This window comes from Sinocyclocheilus anshuiensis, unplaced genomic scaffold (genome assembly GCF_001515605.1).
Source record: "Sinocyclocheilus anshuiensis isolate Anshui unplaced genomic scaffold, SAMN03320099.WGS_v1.1 scaffold674, whole genome shotgun sequence".
In the NCBI taxonomy this organism is placed as follows: Eukaryota; Metazoa; Chordata; class Actinopteri; order Cypriniformes; family Cyprinidae; genus Sinocyclocheilus; species Sinocyclocheilus anshuiensis.
Window position 1 is genome coordinate 463314 of NW_015542395.1, and position 21292 is coordinate 484605.

Here is a 21292-nt window from a genome sequence, read left to right on the forward strand (position 1 = left end):
TTTGTCATGGACTAGCATTTTATTTACAAAAACATGGAGCATAAATGAACAACGTCGCTCACTGTCATGTGACGTACAAACACAAGGGCGCTTCTACACGACATCAGCAGTTAAAATGAATAAGAAATGAAGGATGAGAAGGGCTGGTCTCCCGCAGCTCACCGCAGGCCTAGAACTTGAACTCTTTGTATTTCTTCGCTCCAGAGCGCGTGTCCTGCGGCTGCGACTTGCGCTTCTTTTGCTGCGAGGAAGAGAGAAAGAAACATATTTTATGAAACAGGTTAAAACACACTAACCATTCACTAAAACGACAAACAAAGACGGTACACAAAACACCTTATATTATCAAAGACATTTAAGTGGCTCTATTCAAAAAAACTTTTCTTTATTGCACTCCATTTAGTGCAGAAATGAATATAGTGATTTTAGAATTCTTAGAATTTTTATTTTTTTTTTTCCATTGTTGTGTGTTTTTTTAAATTTTTTATTATAGCATCCTCTGCAAAGCATTTCAAAAACATGCAGAGGTCATATTTACCTAAAATCAAAATTTGGAAAGATTTGAAAATCTGGCATAAAGTAAGTAAAGCCTAATGAAAGTAGCACTGATTTTCATGGCAATCAAGCACATGTATCCTCCGTGTGATTACAAAAAATTAAATAAAAATTATAAAAATGTCTGTTTATGTATGTAAACACAAATGCATTAATATCTTCAAAACATTATTTTTTTAATAAAATTATAATAATTTATAAATTATAAATAAATTAAATTTACAAATTGTGTATATAATCATAAATTGTGTATATATACACTAAAATAAATATGTATAATTAAAATATAGGCAATACGCATGTTTAAATATGAATAAAAAAATAAAATAAATATATATAAAATGATAAAAAAAAAAGTAAAATATAAGGTACATCATGGCTGATTTAATGTTTACGTTTCTTCATTCAGCAGACGCTTTTGTCCAAAGCAACTAAAAAATGAAGCAGATCATAAGGAATGTCATCATAACGATTTTTTTGAAGCTGTTGGTCATTTAATGAATGCAATGAGAATGATTAATAAACTATGATGATGAGCTCATAAGTATAACACCCATTATGCATTATAATAATGGAAATGAAGAATACAAAATGCAAATGAGCTTCAATTAACGCAAGACATAACTTCTTGTTTCCTCGTTTTTGATTTTGCATTGATATATGACCGAAAGGTTTATGATCGGCTGATGCATTTTCGATGCGGCTCGTGAGACTCCATCTGATCTCACCTTCTGCTTGGCGGCGTGTTCGGCCACCATGTCGCTGAAGTCCTCTTTCTCCACCTGCTGCTCTCTGACGTGCTCCTCGTACTTCTGCGTCATGGCCATGGGGTCGAGCTCCAGCTCCTCCGGCGCCAGAGCCACCTCCACAGCCTGAGAGTCTCCGCCCAGCCCCGAGACTCCGCCCACCTTACGGCTCGTCACCGTCTGCACGAACAGCACGAGAGAGAAGCACACAATCAGAGGGGAGGCAGCATGTTAACATGACAGACACACATCTGCAGTGATATAAACGCTATATAGCTGACATTTCCACCACCGTCACACTCGTTTATCTCCTCGCTGTCATTTCAAATGCAAATGCATCTCATACGGACGGAGTGATTTGCATGTGATGGCTGTGAGAGATCTGATGGAGATGTGAAGTCAGCGCTCTGCTATCAGAGGCCTGCAAAGGTTATCTGCCATTTAGATATTCAAATCAACCACACAGAGAGGACTCTGGGATACGAGTCTGGCTGCGAGGTGAAACCATTACTATAAAACACACAAACCAGTTTGCATTTCTGCACCGATTCATCTCAAGTTTAATCAGACATCTGGTTTTGTTTTTGAAAATATGAATGGCAGATGATGCATAATAGGGCTGGATATTGACATTTTATGATTCGATTAAATTCTGATTTGATATTGATTCGTTTAAATGTACATCAATTGTACACGTCAATTTTTCTCTCGACTAATGCTGTAAACTACACAAAGCATGTCAGGTGGAACAACATTACCACAATATTAAGGGTTAAAATTAACTCCAAATTCAATTGTCATTTATTTTTCGCTATAATAAATCACCACTCCAGATAAAAACTGGAGAGCTGCATAACATTTTTTTTTGTACAAAGCAGTTTTTAATCAACCTTTTAATGATATAACTACATTTCTACTTAAATTCCTCATTTAAATAAAATAAACATTTAAGCGGTGGCTGCCATAATTTGTTTTCATGACAGATTTATTCATATATACATTAAATAATAAAGACTCGCTAACAGGTCGAGTAAAAATATAATGATTTTGTAATATAGTGCATCTATTTATAAAAATGTTCCTCTAGTTTTTTTATTTTCTAGTTAACTAACAAGTTTGACACTGAATGGCTTTCCTGAGGTAAATTTCATGTGACGTGGCATTGTTTAGAAGCGGTTTCACTGACATCTTTCTGTAGTTGAAATACTGACTGAGTGATTGCATGACATGATATTTTTCAGTAAGTTGTCGGTCTCTTTCAACACCTTCTAATGTTCATTCATGTTTATTTCATGCTGTAACTAGTAGTAAAGCTGCAGAGATAGTTTGTTCATGTGCCAATTGAACTGAGGCGTATATAGCGATCGGTCACGCCACATAAAAAGCGTCACCACATTTATCATCTGTATTTTGTGGTGTAACTGATAGAATTTGAAAGCTCAAAGTTCATATCAAAAGCAACAAAGCTTACTGTGACTTCCGGATGACCGGTGTTTAAATTGGATAAAATGGGATTTAGGAATTGATATTGGTTCATTAAAATGAAGATCAGTTCAAGTTGATGCCTAATGCATTAAAATGTGCATTGTTTTAAATCACCAAGATTTCAGATTTAAATGTATACGGATGTTAAAGTGTGCATTCAGATCCTGTGCGTTTCTTTAGGGATGTACCAAGAATTTATCGAAACAAAACTGCTCTGAGACAACGAACTGAGACACGCATCCATCTCTGGCATACCGTAGACATGTCGTAGATGTGTGTGGACGCCATCATAGCGGCCCCGACCGCCCCCGCCTTCCTCTCCGGCAGCACTGTGAACAGCTGAGGCGTCTCGTTTCTGAAAACACACACAAACACGAGTTACATGCACAGCGATTCATCAGATGCTTTTATCTGAAGTGCTTGAGCCTGACGATGCTGATAGTTCACCAATCAGCACTTGAAGAGCTTAAACTACAACCGTCTGGTGAACAGCCCACATCTTTACCCACTGCGACAGACATCAGGCACAAATGCCATTAGTTTTTGCATCACAGCAAGTTTAAAAATGATGTTTCTGCGACACTAGAGGAATAATCAAGCCAACGGTGCTGTAGAGGGCTTGTCAAGAGTCTCACAAAAAGCATTAACAATGCACACAATACACTTTCAGACTAATTAACCCCATAAAGCCTACTGTATCATATCTGATACATTCATTTTTAAGTTCTCTAAATGAGCAACATGTGCAAAACTTTGCACACAATCTACTCCATGCCTTCTGTCGTCTGATAGATGGCTTAGACTTTTTAGCAAGTAAAAGGCCTTTTAGTATAATTATAAAAATGTCCACCTTCAACTCGTGCTTTACATGTCTTTATGCTGTCATATCTTTACTGATTTTTATAAAGTAAACGTTAGAATGTCTATTTTGCTAGTAATATTTCAAGATGAACATTTACTTAGGTTTACTTGATTATCCAGACATCATTTTACAGAAAAATCGTTTTCAAATGTGAGCATCAAATATGAAAACTGTTTATTTGTTCATCTGTCAATCATCACTGTATTGCATTGCATTATATGTTTTGATCATAAAACAAGGCATGTAAATCTCATTTTACTGAGACATATTATTGGGAGATACAAAGTGACAACTGATATTTATATGCATTATATGCAAGTATCTGCTATACTGTTATAAAGATCACACTTATTTACATAAGCATTAGAATTTCATATTTTTTGGGCATATAAATATCAGCACCTGCACCAAATTGCATATTTTTGCTCAGTTTGGGTCTCTGAATAAAACAGAGGTGTTTTTTCCTCCATATTCTCACTAAATCAGACTATATGTGACCCTGGATCACAAAAACAGTCTTAACAGTCCAGCATGGATATATTTCTAGCAATAGCCAAAAATACATTGTAAGGGTCAGAATTATTGATTTTTCTTTCATGCCAAAAATCATTAGGACATTAAGTAAAGATCATGTTCCATGAAGATATTTTGTAAATTTCCTACCGTAAATATATCAAAACATACATTTTGATTGGTAATATGCATTGCTAAGAACTGCATTTGAACAACTTTAAAGGCGATTTTCTCAATATTTTGATTTTTTTGCACCCTCAGATTCCAGATTTTCAAATAGTTGCATCTCGGCCAAATATTGTCCTATCCTAACAAACCATACATCAATGGAAAGCTTATTTATTCAGCTTTCAGATGACTATAATTGACAATTGACCCTTATGACTGGTTTTGTGCTCCAGGGTCACATATAAGCCTGATGTATCAAATATGTAAACAATTTTATTTTATCACATTTTGTCTAAAGGTTCAATAAACTTTTGGAAAAAATGACTTTTGTACTATTATTTCAGGATTTACAGTGGAAGAGCCCTTAAATTTGCGCACAGACACTCACCCGTCCATGGCCTCCTCGATCTTCTTCTTCCTGAGCTCGATGAGCTCTGGAGTCTCCATGCCGGCAGGAACGGAGGAGAAGCCGCCCGGAGTGATCATCCCGCTGTCAAAACAACGTGAGAGCAGACATCTGTGAGCCTTCAAGTCTCAAACACACGCAAGCCAATCAGAGACGAGCAGCACCTGTCTGCTGGTGTGAAGAAGCCCGTTTCATCTGGTTTCTCCTCGTCGCTCTCCTCCTCCTCCTCTTCCTCAGATGACTCTTCATCAGACGCCTCCAGCTCGCCCCACGGGGTTCGATCTACTTCCTCCTCCTCTGCTTTGGCCTGTCAACATTATCAGGCAAACCAAACAACAGAATCAAACACGGCAGAAATGAAAAGTGTGTCCTTTAATATGTGTTTATTTGTGAAAGCAATAAGGCACTTTTGCATCTCACAGTAGGGCTGTCAAAAAAAATAAAAATCTAATTTCGAATATTCGTCGAACTCAAAATAAAAATCCACGTTCAAATGCAAATACGCTGCATTCGAATTTTAGGTGTGCGTTAAGGAGGCAGCCTTATCAGCGGCGCATGAGATGCGATGACGATGTAAGTGTCGTTGCATTTTAATGTTTTTGTTAGGATATCCAGTTGAAGCCACTAGATGCGGCGCTGCTGCGTTGTTCATCACAAATATAGCGGAAAAAGTGAACATCAATGCGGAGAAGATCTTGTTTACATCAAAACTCAAACCAAGCCGTTCACACGGAACACATATTTATCACATTTTCTAGAGGGACATCTATCAGCGTTGCACTCGCGTCTCGCACAAAAGAGCCGCATGTTTAGAAAGCCATGTAAAATTAATGCAAATTTAATGTAAAAAAAAAAAAAACATGTATCGAGACTTTATGGCGGGTTTTTCCCCATCCCACTGCATCTCATGTTTTAAATTAAAAATGTACTCTGTGTGATTGGCTTTCCGCCCTTTGTATTAAACTCCGCATACAAACATGATGCTGTTTTGTTTATAGTTGTTTAAGCAACTTAATTATAATTGGTTTATAAACGTTATTTTAAACATTATGCACTTTTTTCAAGATAGTTGTGTTATTTTATTACGAGCTTTTCGAGCCTTGTGTCACGCTCGTTCAGCGCCTCGTTTCGCTTCGACGGCTTTCAGCCTCACCCTGCTTCATTCTACTACGTTAATTTTTGTTAGGATATCCAGTTGAAGCCACTAGATGCGGCGCTGCTGCGTTGTTCATCACAAATATAGCGGAAAAAGTGAACATCAATGCGGAGAAGATCTTGTTTACATCAAAACTCAAACCAAGCCGTTCACACGGAACACATATTTATCACATTTTCTAGAGGGACATCTATCAGCGTTGCACTCGCGTCTCGCACAAAAGAGCCGCATGTTTAGAAAGCCATGTAAAATTAATGCAAATTTAATGTAAAAAAAAAAAAAACATGTATCGAGACTTTATGGCGGGTTTTTCCCCATCCCACTGCATCTCATGTTTTAAATTAAAAATGTACTCTGTGTGATTGGCTTTCCGCCCTTTGTATTAAACTCCGCATACAAACATGATGCTGTTTTGTTTATAGTTGTTTAAGCAACTTAATTATAATTGGTTTATAAACGTTATTTTAAACATTATGCACTTTTTTCCACAGATAGTCATGCTATCTTATGCTTTGAATAAATGTGCATTAGTAATATTTTGCTCGATGCGCCCTCTTGTGGCCTCAGGAGAGAAGCCAAAAGCTTTTCTTCACCCTAACTGAAATTATGCATTTTAAATTCGAATATAATTAGAAATTTGATCATATTCAAGTACAAAATTCGAATTTAGTTTTTCAGCCATTTTGACAGCCCTATCTCACAGGTTGTGCTATCTAGTGTCTAGCAATGCCATGTAAAGGAGTCTGTATATTCAGGACATGATTCTGTAGTTTGCTCACCTGGAAGTCTATGGCGTTGGTTCCGAACACGTCTCCATACAGCGGTCTGCCTGTCTCGTCCACAGGAGGTTTACCCCAACCGCCCGCATGATAGCCAAAGGAACAGCCCTAAAAGACACACATGCACAGAGAGAGATAAGTATGAAGATCTCACAGCTTTATATGACCTCTACACTAATAATCAGCTTTAGTAGAACAGCTTTTAATGAATATCTTGTGTACGTCAGATCCTGTATTAGAGACCGATGTGCTTTTGTTTTTAATTAGATCAGTGTTACAAGTAATGCACATTACTTTATACCAAATTACTGACAAAAGTCTCTTTTGCATATCACTGTTGGAAGTATTAATTGTGAAAAATTACAACCGCATGCTGCAGGCAAACTACTTTGACTAATGAACTTTCAGACTTCCTTGACTAATGATTATTTTATAGAGATCACACTCAAACCGTACTTTCTAGCCAAAGAAATGCACAAATAAATAAAATATGTTAAATATTAATATTAAAAATAAATTTGAATACATATACATGTACTTTTTTAAATAGCTTAAAAAGTAAAAATGCATATATATATACTCATACACACATACAGTAGGCCTACATATTTTAAATATATTAACTTGTAAAAAAAAATGCTTACATTTTTAAGTTCTACAAATTATGTAACATTACACACATACATATATATACACATATGAAACAAATCAACTGCAAATATTTTTTTACAGTGTATACACACACATACATGTGCGTATATATGTGTATATATATATATATATGTGCGTGTGCAGAAAATATAGCAATTTAAACTCAAACTGGAAATCTGGCAACTGCAACCATGAAGTTTGTGAAGGCTTGTTACCCAATGCAACATAACGCAAATGCGAAATTAAAATGAAACGCTCTTTTTTTTTTCTCCGTGTTTGAGTGCGTCTGACCTCGGCGATGGGGGCTTTGAGGCCGGGGATCTTCAGGTTTGGATACGAGGGTGGAGGTCCGTATCTCTGCATGGCGATCAGCCACGGCGGGGGAACTTTGTGAGAGTTCTGCAGAGACAAATGCATTTTAAAAGCACAGCTAAAATTACACAGAAAGAATTACACAAGTGCCTAGTGCATGAAAAGCTCTCCTGCAATATCACAGAACAAAACAACAGTTGCTTCGTGCAAAAAGGAAATGCGTTGTTGTGTAAAGCAGAACAGGATGAAGCACTCACAAAAAAAGCCAGGGGGCAAATATTGCAGACGATTATGCTTAGCAAACTGAGAGAAGCAGAAATTGTGATCATAAAAACATGATTCATCGTACACACACGCAATCTAAAAACGTACAGAAATTTATATTAAATTTTCCAATGATAAGGGCAATCACGCAAAGTGTTACTTTTAAAAGTAGCATTTTGAAAACTTCTTCCTCAGTGTCTGACCTCAGGGATGGGGGCGTTGAGGCCGGGGATCTTCAGGTTTGGATACGAGGGTGGAGGTCCGTATCTCTGCATGGCGATCAGCCACGGCGGGGGAACTTTGTGAGAGTTCTGCAGAGACAAAGGCATTTTAAAAGCACAGCTAAAATTACACAGAAAGAATTACATAAGTGCCTAGTGCATGAAAAGCTCTCCAGCAATATCACAGAACAAAACAACAGTTGCTTCGTGCAAAAAGGAAATGCGTTGTTGTGTAAAGCAGAACAGGATGAAGCACTCACGGGTCCTGTGGGCATCCCGAGAGCGATTCGCAGCTCTGCGGACAGATCGCCTGGTTTCTTCTCCTTCAGCCGCGTCTCGAACTCTTTTCCCTGACACATAACCAGACGAGAGTTATTTATGCTGCAGGAAGTGTTATCATAACTGACAGGATGATCAGGTAAAGCAGGCGCACCTCATAATACAGGTCCCCGTGTATCGTGAGCTTCGGTTTGATCTGCCATTTGAAGAAGGCGTCATGCAGCTTCTGGTAGTCGATGTCGATCTTCCCCATCTTGGGCCGAACTTTCTCTCTCATTTTGGTCTTCATGGTTTTGGCGTCTTCCTGCAGGGATACGGAGACGTCAGTGAAGCTGACAGCAGCGGGAAATACATCAGTTTAAATGAAGCGGATTCACTATATTATAAACGTCACTCAAGCGCGGTCTCGTATGAAAACTGCTGAAGGCCTCAGGAGCTCATGCGGCACATTTACAGACAGAAACTAAACATCGAGCTGCTCCCCGCAAGTTTGACAGATTTCATTAAAGTCTGCTGTCCCATTTTTTTAATATAACAGACAATAATATAATGGTTCTGCACACTGTTGTTGCTTTCAAATGGTCTAATCTTAATTCAAACAGCAACAATCTGCTTTTCATGAACTTCGGTTCAGGAACAGAATGAGCCAAGTGTAATATGAATAAGCATCAGATATGCATATATTATATTAAGCACTAAATAGCCTATGCTATACTACCGTTCAAAAGTTTAGGGTTGGTAAGATTTTTTTTTTTTTTATGATTTTGAAAATTTTCATGCTCATCAAGTCTGCATTTATTTAATTTAAAATACATTACAAACAGTTAAATATTTTTACAATTTAAAAGAACTGTTTCTATGGGAATCTACTGTAAAATGTAATTTATTCCTGTGATGCGCAGCTGAATTTTCAGCATCATTACTCCAGTCTTCAGTTCTGCGGACAGATCGCCTGGTTTCTTCTCCTTCAGCCGCGTCTCGAACTCTTTTCCCTGACACATAACCAGACTAGAGTTATTTATGCTGCAGGAAGTGTTATCATAACTGACAGGATGATCAGGTAAAGCAGGCGCACCTCATAATACAGGTCCCCGTGTATCGTGAGCTTCGGTTTGATCTGCCATTTGAAGAAGGCGTCATGCAGCTTCTGGTAGTCGATGTCGATCTTCCCCATCTTGGGCCGAACTTTCTCTCTCATTTTGGTCTTCATGGTTTTGGCGTCTTCCTGCAGGGATACGGAGACGTCAGTGAAGCTGACAGCAGCGGGAAATACATCAGTTTAAATGAAGCGGATTCACTATATTATAAACGTCACTCAAGCGCGGTCTCGTATGAAAACTGCTGAAGGCCTCAGGAGCTCATGCGGCACATTTACAGACAGAAACTAAACATCGAGCTGCTCCCCGCAAGTTTGACAGATTTCATTAAAGTCTGCTGTCCCATTTTTTTAATATAACAGACAATAATATAATGGTTCTGCACACTGTTGTTGCTTTCAAATGGTCTAATCTTAATTCAAACAGCAACAATCTGCTTTTCATGAACTTCGGTTCAGGAACAGAATGAGCCAAGTGTAATATGAATAAGCATCAGATATGCATATATTATATTAAGCACTAAATAGCCTATGCTATACTACCGTTCAAAAGTTTAGGGTTGGTAAGATTTTTTTTGTTTTTAATGATTTTGAAAATTTTCATGCTCATCAAGTCTGCATTTATTTAATTTAAAATACATTACAAACAGTTAAATATTTTTACAATTTAAAAGAACTGTTTCTATGGGAATCTACTGTAAAATGTAATTTATTCCTGTGATGCGCAGCTGAATTTTCAGCATCATTACTCCAGTCTTCAGTGTCGCATGATCCTTCAGAAATCATTCTAATATGCTGCTTTGCTGCTCATAAAACATTTCTGATTATTATCAGTGCTGAAAACAGTGCTGCTTCATGCGTTTGTGGGAACTGAGATACATTAGCGTGACATGACCTTCTCCTGCAGGGCTTCTCTCATCTCCTGGATGCCGGTTCTCTTGATGAACTCGGGCAGCTCAAACGGAGGTTTCTCTATGCCTCTCTTGCCCTGCAGGTACTTCCTCTTGAAGCACCAGTGACGTGGCACAGGCACCGTGTTCCTGGAGGCCTTCAGGTGCACCAGCAGCTTGGGCTCCTGCGCCGTCACGTCGTGCATCTCCACCACGTCTGGACGCGCCACGAGCTGAGGGACAGAGGAGGACAAACATTATGAAGCGTGATCATTCAACTGTACCTGCCATTAGCTCAGAAAATACCCAACATTTCCACTGGAATGACTAGAATATATTATGTGAATGATAAGCTAAACTAACAAACTCATCTATATCTTGTGAGTAGGGCTGCACAATTAATCGAATTTCTAATCGTGATTACAATTATGGATGCCACAATTACGTAATCGTTCAAAGCGGCAATTAATCGTTCAAAGTCCACTTATGTTATTCTGCACGCTTAAGATATGTTTTTTTCTTTCTACACGTTATCTTAAGGGTTTTTCCATTCTTTTAGTTTTAGTATAACATTATAACACCATTCATATTTGTACTTTTTTATAATTTAAAGAAACCAATCCGATGTATATTTGACATTTGAGGCTTAATACTATAGAAAAGCACTAAAGGTTTTTCAGTTAAGAGTGTTTTCAGCTTGTTCATTTTCATATAAAAGTACAGCATGCAGTTGCATCAAACAATGGTATAAACATCATTCAATGTAAATTGTGATAATCGTAATTAATAATCGCAATTACAATTTCAAGGGAATAATCGACAATTATGATTTTTGTCATAATCGTGCAGCCCTACTTGGATGACCTTCATTTTTGGGTGAACAATTCCTTTAAGTAGATATTTAAAAACACCTTTCCCCCTTACATTTACTATACATTTGAATCTAAACGCACTGAACTCTGAGGTGCTTTCAGTTGTAATTTTGTTCAAATGAAGAGAAAATAAACAGAAATGTTCCATTTGTTACCTGTTTGAGTTCTGCCACCGTCAGCCTGTTCATCCTCCTCAGTTTCTTTTTGGACAGCTTGGGCATGTCCTTCTTGTTTTCCTGTCAAACAGGAAGCGGAGGGGTTAGACAGGAACATCATCAGGGCTGGAAGACTCTCACAAGGCCTTCAACTCACCTCGTCGCTGTCATCGCTGTCTTTCTTCTCCAGTTCAAACCCCTTCTTCTTAAATGAAAGGATTTCTGGCTTTTCGGGCTTCTCTGGCTCCTTTTCCTTCTCCTTTTTCAAATCATCTGTCAGCTGTGATAGAAAACCATTGAATGGCACATCCATCAAAATATGGGAGTTATTTTCAGTCTTTAAAACACCAGTCTAGGTGAACGAAGCAGGATGGATGTCAAACCGTGATGAAGTTTGAACTATGCAGCAGATCAAAAGATCGAGATGCAACACCAAACAAGCTCCATTCTTTTCATTTTCTCATATCGAACACAAAGTTTTGCAGTTTAGTTTCAACAAATGATCGTTCTGGACTCTTAACGTTACACTACTTTCATCTCAACATCTCAAGAAACGCCACATTTTCCATCATATTTCTGATCCTGTTATGAAGCCTAAAGCTTCTGACCTTGAACGTCTCAAAGATCCTCTTGAAGATGATGTAGCTTGGGTCGTAGATCGCAGGCTCCTCCGTCACGTACTCGATCTCCACCTCGGGCTCCTTGTCACGGCTCTCCTCTTTCTTTTTCTCCTCCTCCTGCTGCTCCTTTTCCTGCTGCCTCTTCTTCTTGTTCTTCTTCCTGTTCCTGCGCTTGCGGTTTTTCTATAAACAAACAAGGAGAAAATTAAGGCCTGGGCGATAAAACGGTATTGATATTTATCGACTGTACACCTCCTTCGATAACGATATAAAAAATGTTCGATATAGTGCATGATATAGGCACGTGCTATGAGTAGGGTTGGGTACCAAACTTGGTACTTTTAAGGGTACCGACCGAATTGCGTCGGTACTACCGAATACCGATTCACGTTAAATCAACCGGTGCCAAATTTCAGTACCTGAGAACGCATCTGGGCGCATACGCTACAGAGAGAGAAAGAGAGACCCTGTGACGTGAGGTCACCCCTGCAACTCATTCAAACAACACACAGGGCAAGCCGAAATGTTCTGAAGTGTGCTTACATTTCTAGGGCCATATGGTTTCTGCGAAAACACGGACGGGATCACGGAGTCCATTCATAAAAACGTAATTTACTCTATAGCGCGGAATGCCACAGAATTAGTCAATTTTGGACGAATAAATCAAAAGTAGCCACTGCCACTTAATTCGAATTGCGATATGAACTAGTGTCTGTGAATATTAAAATGCATAAAGACGGTTTAAATGTGAATCCTGCATGTTGCGCTTGCCTCTATGTATGAATGGCGGAAACGCGGTTTTGTTTACTACACAAATACTGAAGCACAAGTGACGCTCGCGGTGATTTTCGGCCTCTGCATCTCACTAGGTGATGGCATGAACACAAAAACGTAATCTCCAGAGCTGCTGTGAGAGTCACTTCGCGAGAATTTTACCGTTTCATTTGAGAAAACTAGCAAGACAAAAGTTTCCTTAAGACCCATTTAATCTGCATATAAAACATTAGAAATTAGATATTCATTGTCTCAATAAATTGGGTTAATTTAAAAATACAGTGGTTAAATGTAAAAAAAAATGTCTATTGCTCTGTTTTAAAAAAGGTTATAAAAAATGTCAATAATTATCGATACCAAACGATATGAAACATTATATCGTTGATACATTTTTAAGCTATATCGCCCAGCCCTAGGACAACAGCAATTTAGAGAGCCTCGCAAAGGCTGATGACGCAAGGAAACCTACGTCTTTTTTGGAAAGACCGCTTTCATCGTCCTCATCGGAGAATCCGCGGGCAGAGGAACTGTTCAAGTCCATCTCGCCGGTCTGTTCATCATCATCCTCCTCTGTGGATAAAACCAGCCACAGAAATGATTTCTACATTGTGTAAATGTAAGCATGGTCTTACAAAAGACAATTCATTTTTTGCATTAATACAACAAAATGAAGAGCAAGAGTGAGAATGATGGGAAATGCATACTATTGTTTAAATATTTGGGTTTAAATTATTATTATTATTTTTTTTTTTTAAGTAATTAATACTTCTATTCGGCAAGGATGCATTAAATTGATCAGAAGTGACAGTAAATACATCTGTAACATTCCAAAAGTTTTCGGTTTCAAATAAGTGCTGTTCTTTTGGACTTTCTATTCATTAAAGAATCATGAAAAATAAAATATATCATGGTTTCTACAAAAAACACGAAGCAGCAGAAAATCAGCATATTAGAATGATTTCTGAAGATCATGTGACACTGAAGACTGGAGTAATGATGCTGAAAATTCAGCTTTGATCACAGGAATAAATTACATTTTAACATATATTACAACAGACAATAGTTCTTTAAAATTTTAATATTTCATAGTTTTCACTTTCGCTTTATATTTTTGATCAAAATAGAAAGCTCAAATTCGTTGAACAAATTCTGAATAAACAGTGCAAAGGGTTAATTTAATGAATTACTTTAAAACAGACAGAAAGAAATATCAAGAGATGCATTATACACACACATTACAAACCACATAACTAAGCACAAGCTACAATTAATTAAACTTAATAATTACCAGCATTAACCTTTACTATGATTTCATTAATTCTCAGCTTGCAAACTCGAGTCTCAAAAGTAAATTAAGTGTTTCTCCAACTGGTAATTAGACCTGATGTGCTCAAGTGCTCTCATCTCATAAATATGATCATTATGGACATTAAGGCAGCGTTTGAGCATGCTGATAGCGACCTGTAGGGGCGGTGCTGAGCTGCTCCTGTCTCATTTCCTTCAGCTGCAGGATCTTCTCCAGAGCCTGAGGAATCTTCGGCCCGATGCCGACATCTTCACCCTGCCACGACTGAACACAAAAACACACACGTCAAGATCACTGAAGAGATTGAGTTCAACCGATCATGCATCGAGGCTTTCAGGCTTCTCGTACCTCTCTGCCGTCTTCCCCCGGAGGAGGCGGGACTTTCTGTCGTTGATTGACAGATTGGGGCATCATAGAAACACCTGGAGGGGCGGGGCCACTCAGAGTCCCAACTACAGGAGGACAGAAATCATGTTTACAGTAAAAATCACCCTGATCAAAAACAGATGTGCAGGCTGTAGTCATTTTAATCTAGTCTGGCTGTCGAAAGGCAAAACAGATTAGATGAAATGGGTAAAAAAAGAAAATAAACTAAAAGATAAACCATATTCCCTTAGTTCATTGAACGCATTAAGAAAAGCAAACATTTTTTTTTTTTATGTTACAAGTTTTCTGAAATGTTATGTTTAAACATGCAATTAAGGAATTATCTAATTAAACATGCATTTGATTTCCAGAAAACAAATCTGAACATCAGATAAAGCCAGGTTCAAAATTCTTTTCATTTTGTTGACATATTAAAGGTTTTTATAGATGGGGGTTTTGTATTACAATTAAAATCTATAGGTGCTTTGAATGTTTTCTTTTTACGATTCTGAAACAACACTTAATAAAAAAAAAGCTGATCAAAAGTGACCAGTGCATGAAAAAAAACTATGTTTTGCCTGTAGTGTCTATACTTTTAGTAAAATAAAAACAAAGACATCCAGTCAGCATGATCTGATGTTAGGTTGACATGATTTGAGGTCTGAGCATAAATTCAGTTGCTAACGAAAGCATCACGGTGAATGAGTGTTTTCACATATTTCTCCAGTATGAAGGCTGTTGGGCGGCTGACCTCTGAGAGGCGGGATGGGGGGCAGGAGGTTGGGTCGTGGTCCCAGTTCAGGTCCTCTGGTGCCTGGTGCCGCCCCCTGCTGTATTTTAGCAAGTTCCTGCTGCCTCTCATGCTCCAGAAGCACAGCAGCCTGAGAGACAGAGACAAACATCCGTTTCAGAATCATTCATACCAAATCAAAGAACAAATGTCTGAATCTGATAAGTGAAATGTCACAGGTTTCTTTGTACAAATGTCATGCATACACAATCTACATCACAGAATATGCAGCAAAACATTTACAACTCTGTTCAAAAGTTCAAATTTATTATTATTTCTAAAAGAAGTCTCTTATTCCCATACAAAGCTGCATTTATACAGTAAAAACAGCAATTGTGAAATTGTAACAATTTAAAATAACTTTTCTATTTTAATATATTTAAAAATGTAATTTATTTCTGTGATCAAAGCTGTATTTTCAGCATCATTACTCCAGTCTTCAGTGTCACATGATCTTCAGAAATCATTCTAATATGCTGATTTGCTGCTCCAGAAACATTTCTGATTATTATCAATGTTGAAAACAGTTGTGCTGCTTCATATTTTTGTGGAAATTGTAAAAAAAAAATTTAAAAAAAATCTTGATTCTTTGATGAATAGAAAGTTCAAAAGAGCAGCATTTATTTGATGCAGAAATCATGTGTAACATTATAAATGACTTTACTGTTACTTTTGATTAATTTAATGTGTCCTCCATAGATCCAAGATCCAAGATTGTTATTTGTCACGTACACAGTTATATTGAGAATATATAACCAGGAATGTAAATCAGGTCCGCTCCATAGACTGTGCAATTATTTATAAAGTATATAACAAAAAATAAACAGAAGATAGCAACAAAAGAAAGAAGCCTGTACACAATAGACAAACACTCAGATGAAGGCACAATAAATATTCAGATGAACAGGCATGTACTAGAAGAATGTGCACAGGTAAGTACAGCAATACAGCTTGCTACATGCTAAATAAGACAACTGCTAAATAAAACTACTAATTTTTTTTATTTTTTATAATTGCACTGACCCCAAAAGTTTGAAAGGTAGTGCATAGAAAATAATTCACAATTATACAGCTGTAAATGATTGTGCAGTATAACAAATCCTTCGAAATCTAGCAGCACGGTTAAAAACAGGAATAATTATTTTCTCACCCGTTTCTGCTGCTCTAGGAGTTCCTGCTCCTTCATCTGCTCATCCATCACACGTGCATCACCCTGAACACACACCCAGTTATAAACAACACAACTTAAACTGACAACAACAGACGCAGCAGCACGAGGCGCCTGTGAGCTGATCATCTCCTCCACATTAATACCAGCTTCAGCACAAAATAAACATGACTAAACATCCGAAGGCAAGTTAAAAGAAAGAGTACAACTTTACAATCAATATCGGTCTCATGTAATCGCTCCATCAGTGTTTCAGCCGCGCAAATACGTCAATATAACGGCTTGTAAACAATATGTCACGTAACGTCACATTTACCTCAGAAAAAAATATTCGGGGACCATAAACTCGTTAGTCAGCTAGAAAAATAAACTGTAGAGAGGGGCATTTTGCTAAATATATGCACCAAATCGCAAAGACGTCAATATAACGTCTTGTAAACAATGCCACGTAATGTCACATTTACCTCATATTCGGTGACCATAAACTCATTAGTCAGCTGAAAAATAAACTGTAGAGAGGGGCATGTTGCTAAATATATGCACCATATAACATATTCATTATAATATTTACTGTTCTTCAATGTTTAATTTATGTTTGAATAAATCCATCAAGTTTTATGACAGCTACCATTTAAATGTTTATAGCCTATTAAAAAAAAACGAAGTAGAAATATTATGTAATTGTAACTTTACTATTTAAAAAACATAATTAAGTGTAATTTTAGCAGTTGTGTAGCCTGCAAATCAGTCAGTTTTAACCTTCAATATTATAGTAATGTAGTACCAACTGACTCTCATGTATATTTTACAGCATTAGTGGAGATATTTGTTTTTCCTTGAGAAAATTTGGCATGGACTGTACCTGATATATATCCAAAATAATCGATATTGAATCGGTAATCGAATCGAAAGCTTGTGAATGAGAATTGAATCGTGAAATTTGTGTCAAAACCCAGCCCTATTTGGAACTGATTTCTATTTCTAAATAAAGCTTCCCATTTAATACTCCCATTAATACTAGGGCTGAACGATTAATTGCATTTGCGATAATATCGCGATATGAGAAAACGTAATTTTTCAATCGCAGAGGCTGCGATTACACTCAGTCACGTGACACGCGAGAGTGAAGAGGTGTGTTCGACTTGAAGATCGATCGGTGTATGACATCAAAGTACGGCAAGCGAGAGAAAGCATAAGGAGACATCCGCGCTCTCTTATAGCTCTCACAGTACTTTGTTGACACACACCCATCGGTCTAAGCAGCGCTGCTTCAAGTCGAGCGCGGGCCATCAGCAGAAAAAGAAAAGAAATAAAACAGTAAACAGCCAAAGGATGTAACTTAGAATGGGAGATGGATCGGTTTGTGAAAGGGAAGAGAAAAGCCATAGATGAAGTCGCACAGACCCAGGAAGGTGCTGGTCATTTAAAAGCTAAATGCAGAAAATATGACGAGGCATATCTTGCTCTCGGCTTCACTCACTGTGTCTATACAGGACGCTACAGTTGTCGCATCGCACCGCAACAGCTCTACTGTACACTGGACGCGAAAAAGCGACCGTTGCAAATCATTTGAACTTTGTGTCAGTACGTCATAAATAGAACAAGGCATCAGTTTAATGTCGCGCCGCATCCAGTGTAGACAGCGTCACTGATTATAATAGGTTCTACTGTATTTTGCCGCTCGCGTCTGCTGTAGACACGGTGTTTAATGTCGTTGGTGAGGAGGAAAGCCTGCGCGTGTCCTATGCCTTAGCGGACAGCATGAAACCCACAATAAATAAATAACAGCAAGAGAATAATAATAATAATAACAGTTATTCTCTCTACGCTATTTTTCAATGTTTTAAGTGATGCAGGTGTTTTTTTTCCCTGTAGGTTTTTTTAAATTAAGAAGGCATTAATTTTTCATAATGTTTAATGAAATTATTTGGTAGTCTGAGGTGGAATGGGGATTCGGGAAAGGGGGGCAGATTTTTGTATAGGTTTAAAGGGGGGTGCGACCACAAAAATTTGAGAACCACTGGTCTAAAGTTAACAGACAGTGTTTAGTGCAAAAAATAATTGCATATTAAATCGCAATCGCAATATTGGTAAAAAAAAAAAATCGCAATTAGATTATTTTCCAAAATCGTTCAGCCCTAATTAATACTTAATGGGAGTATTAAAAATAAAGAATTGAATCATAAAATTACTATTATTTTGCATTAATAAGTGCAGTTCCTAATAATATTACATGTTCATTTCACGTTTATACACATTTGACAGTAAAGCACTGAGCTTGAGTTGGGAAGCATACAAAATTGACTTTTATTAATGACAATAACGAGTGCAAAATCTAATTTTATATAGAAAATGCATATATTCTACTCTTATTAAATGTACCATTATTCTTCTATAGCATTATACTGAACTGACCGACAACTTCAGCGATTATAAAAGGAACGCTCTTTATGTGTGACTCAGTTGCAAACTGAAGAAAAGTTTGTTTTTCAAGGCACTTTCTGACTTTTCTTACTTCATACGCAAAAAAAAAAAAAAGTGCTTTTTGTGAATTTGATATTCTATAAAGCAAGAAGTGGAAATGAATGACTAATCAGCCAATAAGTGCTCCTCTGCTGCCATCTACTGGTTACAGTGATAATTTGATGTCCGTTTTTTAAATTTTCCTTAAGTGCCTGTTTACCAAAAAGCATATTTTGCTCATTCCATTAAAAATATAATTGAAATTGGATCATGTTTAGAGCTTTAAAGTGCTGGAAATAGTTGAGTGCTTGAATTTCGCTCTCAAAAAGTTTGAACAAACCCCGAAATTAATAATGTAATAACATTCGACTATTTCTGCCACAACAGCATGGTTATGATCAGCATTACTACTTCTGGTTTTCTACGTCAGTGCTGTTTGATCGGTTTATAACAGAGAAGTCTGAGCAGAATTCAAGCGCATCTCACTGGATCTCGCAGCTCTGTGTGTGCAGTAACAGTGTGGGGAGATTAGCACTGGTTTCAGAGTAAACCTGTTCTGAGCTCGGACCAGGTTGTAGCGTGGTTTCATTACGCTTTTGCACCGACAGAAAAGATGGCCGCAGTCTGGAGCCCTGCCATGCAACTGTGATCGGCATCGCAGTGCAATCTACACACTGTTGTGTCTCTCTCACCTGCGTGGCTCTGTCGTCCTGCTGCATCATGCCAGGCGGCTCAATGCCCATATGGATGGGTGGAGGGCCCCCCATCATGTTCATGGCCTGCATCATGTTCATGCCCGGCGGCAGGGGCATCGAGGGCATCGGGGGCATGGGCGGCAGACCTGGCATCTGAGACACACAACATGCTCTGGCTCTCAAATAAAGGAAACGCCAGCGATACTTGCCACTGCAAACACAACTAATTACAAACACAAAGGCTTAAAGAGAATAAACGAAACATGGTAGTACCGTAGTCATGCTCTTGGCATCTCCTCCTGACATGTTCGGCTTAGTTAAAATCATCCCAGACTGCAGACGAAACAAAAATGTAATGTTCATAAAAGGAAATCCAATTTACGGGCAGATTTGCAGTTAACTGACCTGTGCATAAGATTTCAGTCTGTCTATGAGCTCCTCTCTGGGACCTGAAAAAAAAAAAAAAGACAGAAAGCACAAATGGTTATCATAAACAACACTGGACTGCATTAAACACGTTTTGCGTGAGTTTAATGTGTGCTGGTGTGTTTAAGTAGCTAACGCCAATTACAACCAAACGCGTGTTTACTACCCGAATAAATATAAATACAGCCATAAATACAGCCTCCCATGAAACATATTTACATGTGCAGCACACTTTAGCGCGAAGTTTAGTGTACTGAAGGCCTGAGCAGCAGACAGGAGCATAACAGGCTAACCGGCTAACGCTAGCTAGCTAGCGAGAAAAACCGAGGCAAACTCCGCCACAGCGACAGCAATAAAACGTTTTCATCTCACCCATATTAGGTGCTCCAAACTCGGCCAGTTTGGCCTGCAGCTCGCCGTGAGTCCATGCGTTAAAGTCTACATTTGGATCAGCGCCCGGCGGCACGTCGCTAGCCATGGTGAAGCTCTACGGAACAAACGCGTTCCGGCGCAAGGGATCACGGGAACGCCACGCACTTCCTCACGAGCTGCGTCCCAAATGACGCACTATACACTACGCACTCATACACTATACATATGTACTCATGCACTACGTACTCAACCATGTATAGTATGAATTATATAAGGTTATTTTGTCATTCATAATCGGAGTCTCATAGCCCCTCCCCCTTCGGTACGTAATTAAAGCTGCGACAACTGAGTGCATGAAGTGTCCAACATTCCACACTTAATTTTTCCGGTTATTTAAGTGCATCATCCGGGTATTTAAAGTGCACTTTTTCCTTTTTGGAATTTTCAGTGTGAACGCACTACTCGCACCATTTATACTACTAATCGTCATAGAACAGTGCACAAGTACGCGATTTGGGATGCACCGATGGGGTTTGTTGTTCATGACATCCCGCAGCTTGAGTTTTAGATTTGAAGTTTTATTAATTTGTTGCGTGTTTTTATCATTTGTAAAAAAAAATTAAAGGGGTCATATGATGCTATTTTAAAGATCATTATTGTGTGTATTTGGTGTAACAGAATATGTTGACGTGCTTTAATGTTCAAAAAACACATTATTTTTCAAATACTGTACATTATTGTAGGTCCTCTATGCCCCGCCTCTCTCAAACACGTCGTTTTCTACAAAGCCCCTTCCTTTGACAAGCGCAGTCTGCTCTGATTGGCCAGCTGACCCAGTGCATTGTGATTGGCCGAACACCGCAAGCACGCGTCAGAAATGTAACGCCCCTTACCATAATCGC

At 38.2% G+C, this 21292-nt stretch overlaps 1 protein-coding gene across 2 annotated transcripts; it reads right to left on the minus strand.

Moving 5' to 3' along the window:
• On the minus strand, nucleotides 1-20579 carry sf3b2 (splicing factor 3b, subunit 2). 2 transcript variants are annotated; one of them, XM_016492044.1, is made up of 23 exons: nucleotides 20391-20579; nucleotides 19998-20041; nucleotides 19866-19925; nucleotides 19590-19745; nucleotides 16417-16479; nucleotides 15228-15357; nucleotides 14459-14562; nucleotides 14266-14374; nucleotides 13274-13374; nucleotides 12019-12213; nucleotides 11568-11690; nucleotides 11411-11491; nucleotides 10389-10616; nucleotides 9473-9622; nucleotides 9350-9389; nucleotides 8379-8428; nucleotides 8101-8208; nucleotides 6671-6778; nucleotides 4900-5042; nucleotides 4718-4819; nucleotides 3042-3141; nucleotides 1284-1481; nucleotides 1-241 (listed from the first exon to the last, which is right to left on the minus strand). In XM_016492044.1, exons 1-23 carry the CDS (start codon nucleotides 20494-20496, stop codon nucleotides 170-172), a joined length of 2571 nt encoding a protein of 856 aa, XP_016347530.1. In that variant the 5' UTR covers nucleotides 20497-20579; the 3' UTR covers nucleotides 1-169. The 2 variants fall into 2 exon arrangements, with proteins under 2 accessions (XP_016347530.1, XP_016347532.1); XM_016492046.1 differs by lacking the exon at nucleotides 9350-9389 and having other exon boundaries at nucleotides 8379-8468.
• Between the last annotated feature and the right edge of the window lie 713 nt (nucleotides 20580-21292).

Excerpts from the sequence above, each read along its gene's own strand:
- sf3b2 (XM_016492046.1), bottom strand. The coding sequence starts at position 20,496 with ATGGCTAGCGACGTGCCGCCGGGCGCTGATCCAAATGTAGACTTTAAC. Across the intron at positions 8,469-9,472 it reads ACGGGGACCTGTATTATGAG|GGAAAAGAGTTCGAGACGCG; the intron begins GTGCGCCTGCTT and ends GTTATGTGTCAG. Across the intron at positions 4,820-4,899 it reads TTCTTCACACCAGCAGACAG|CGGGATGATCACTCCGGGCG; the intron begins GTGCTGCTCGTC and ends TTGTTTTGACAG.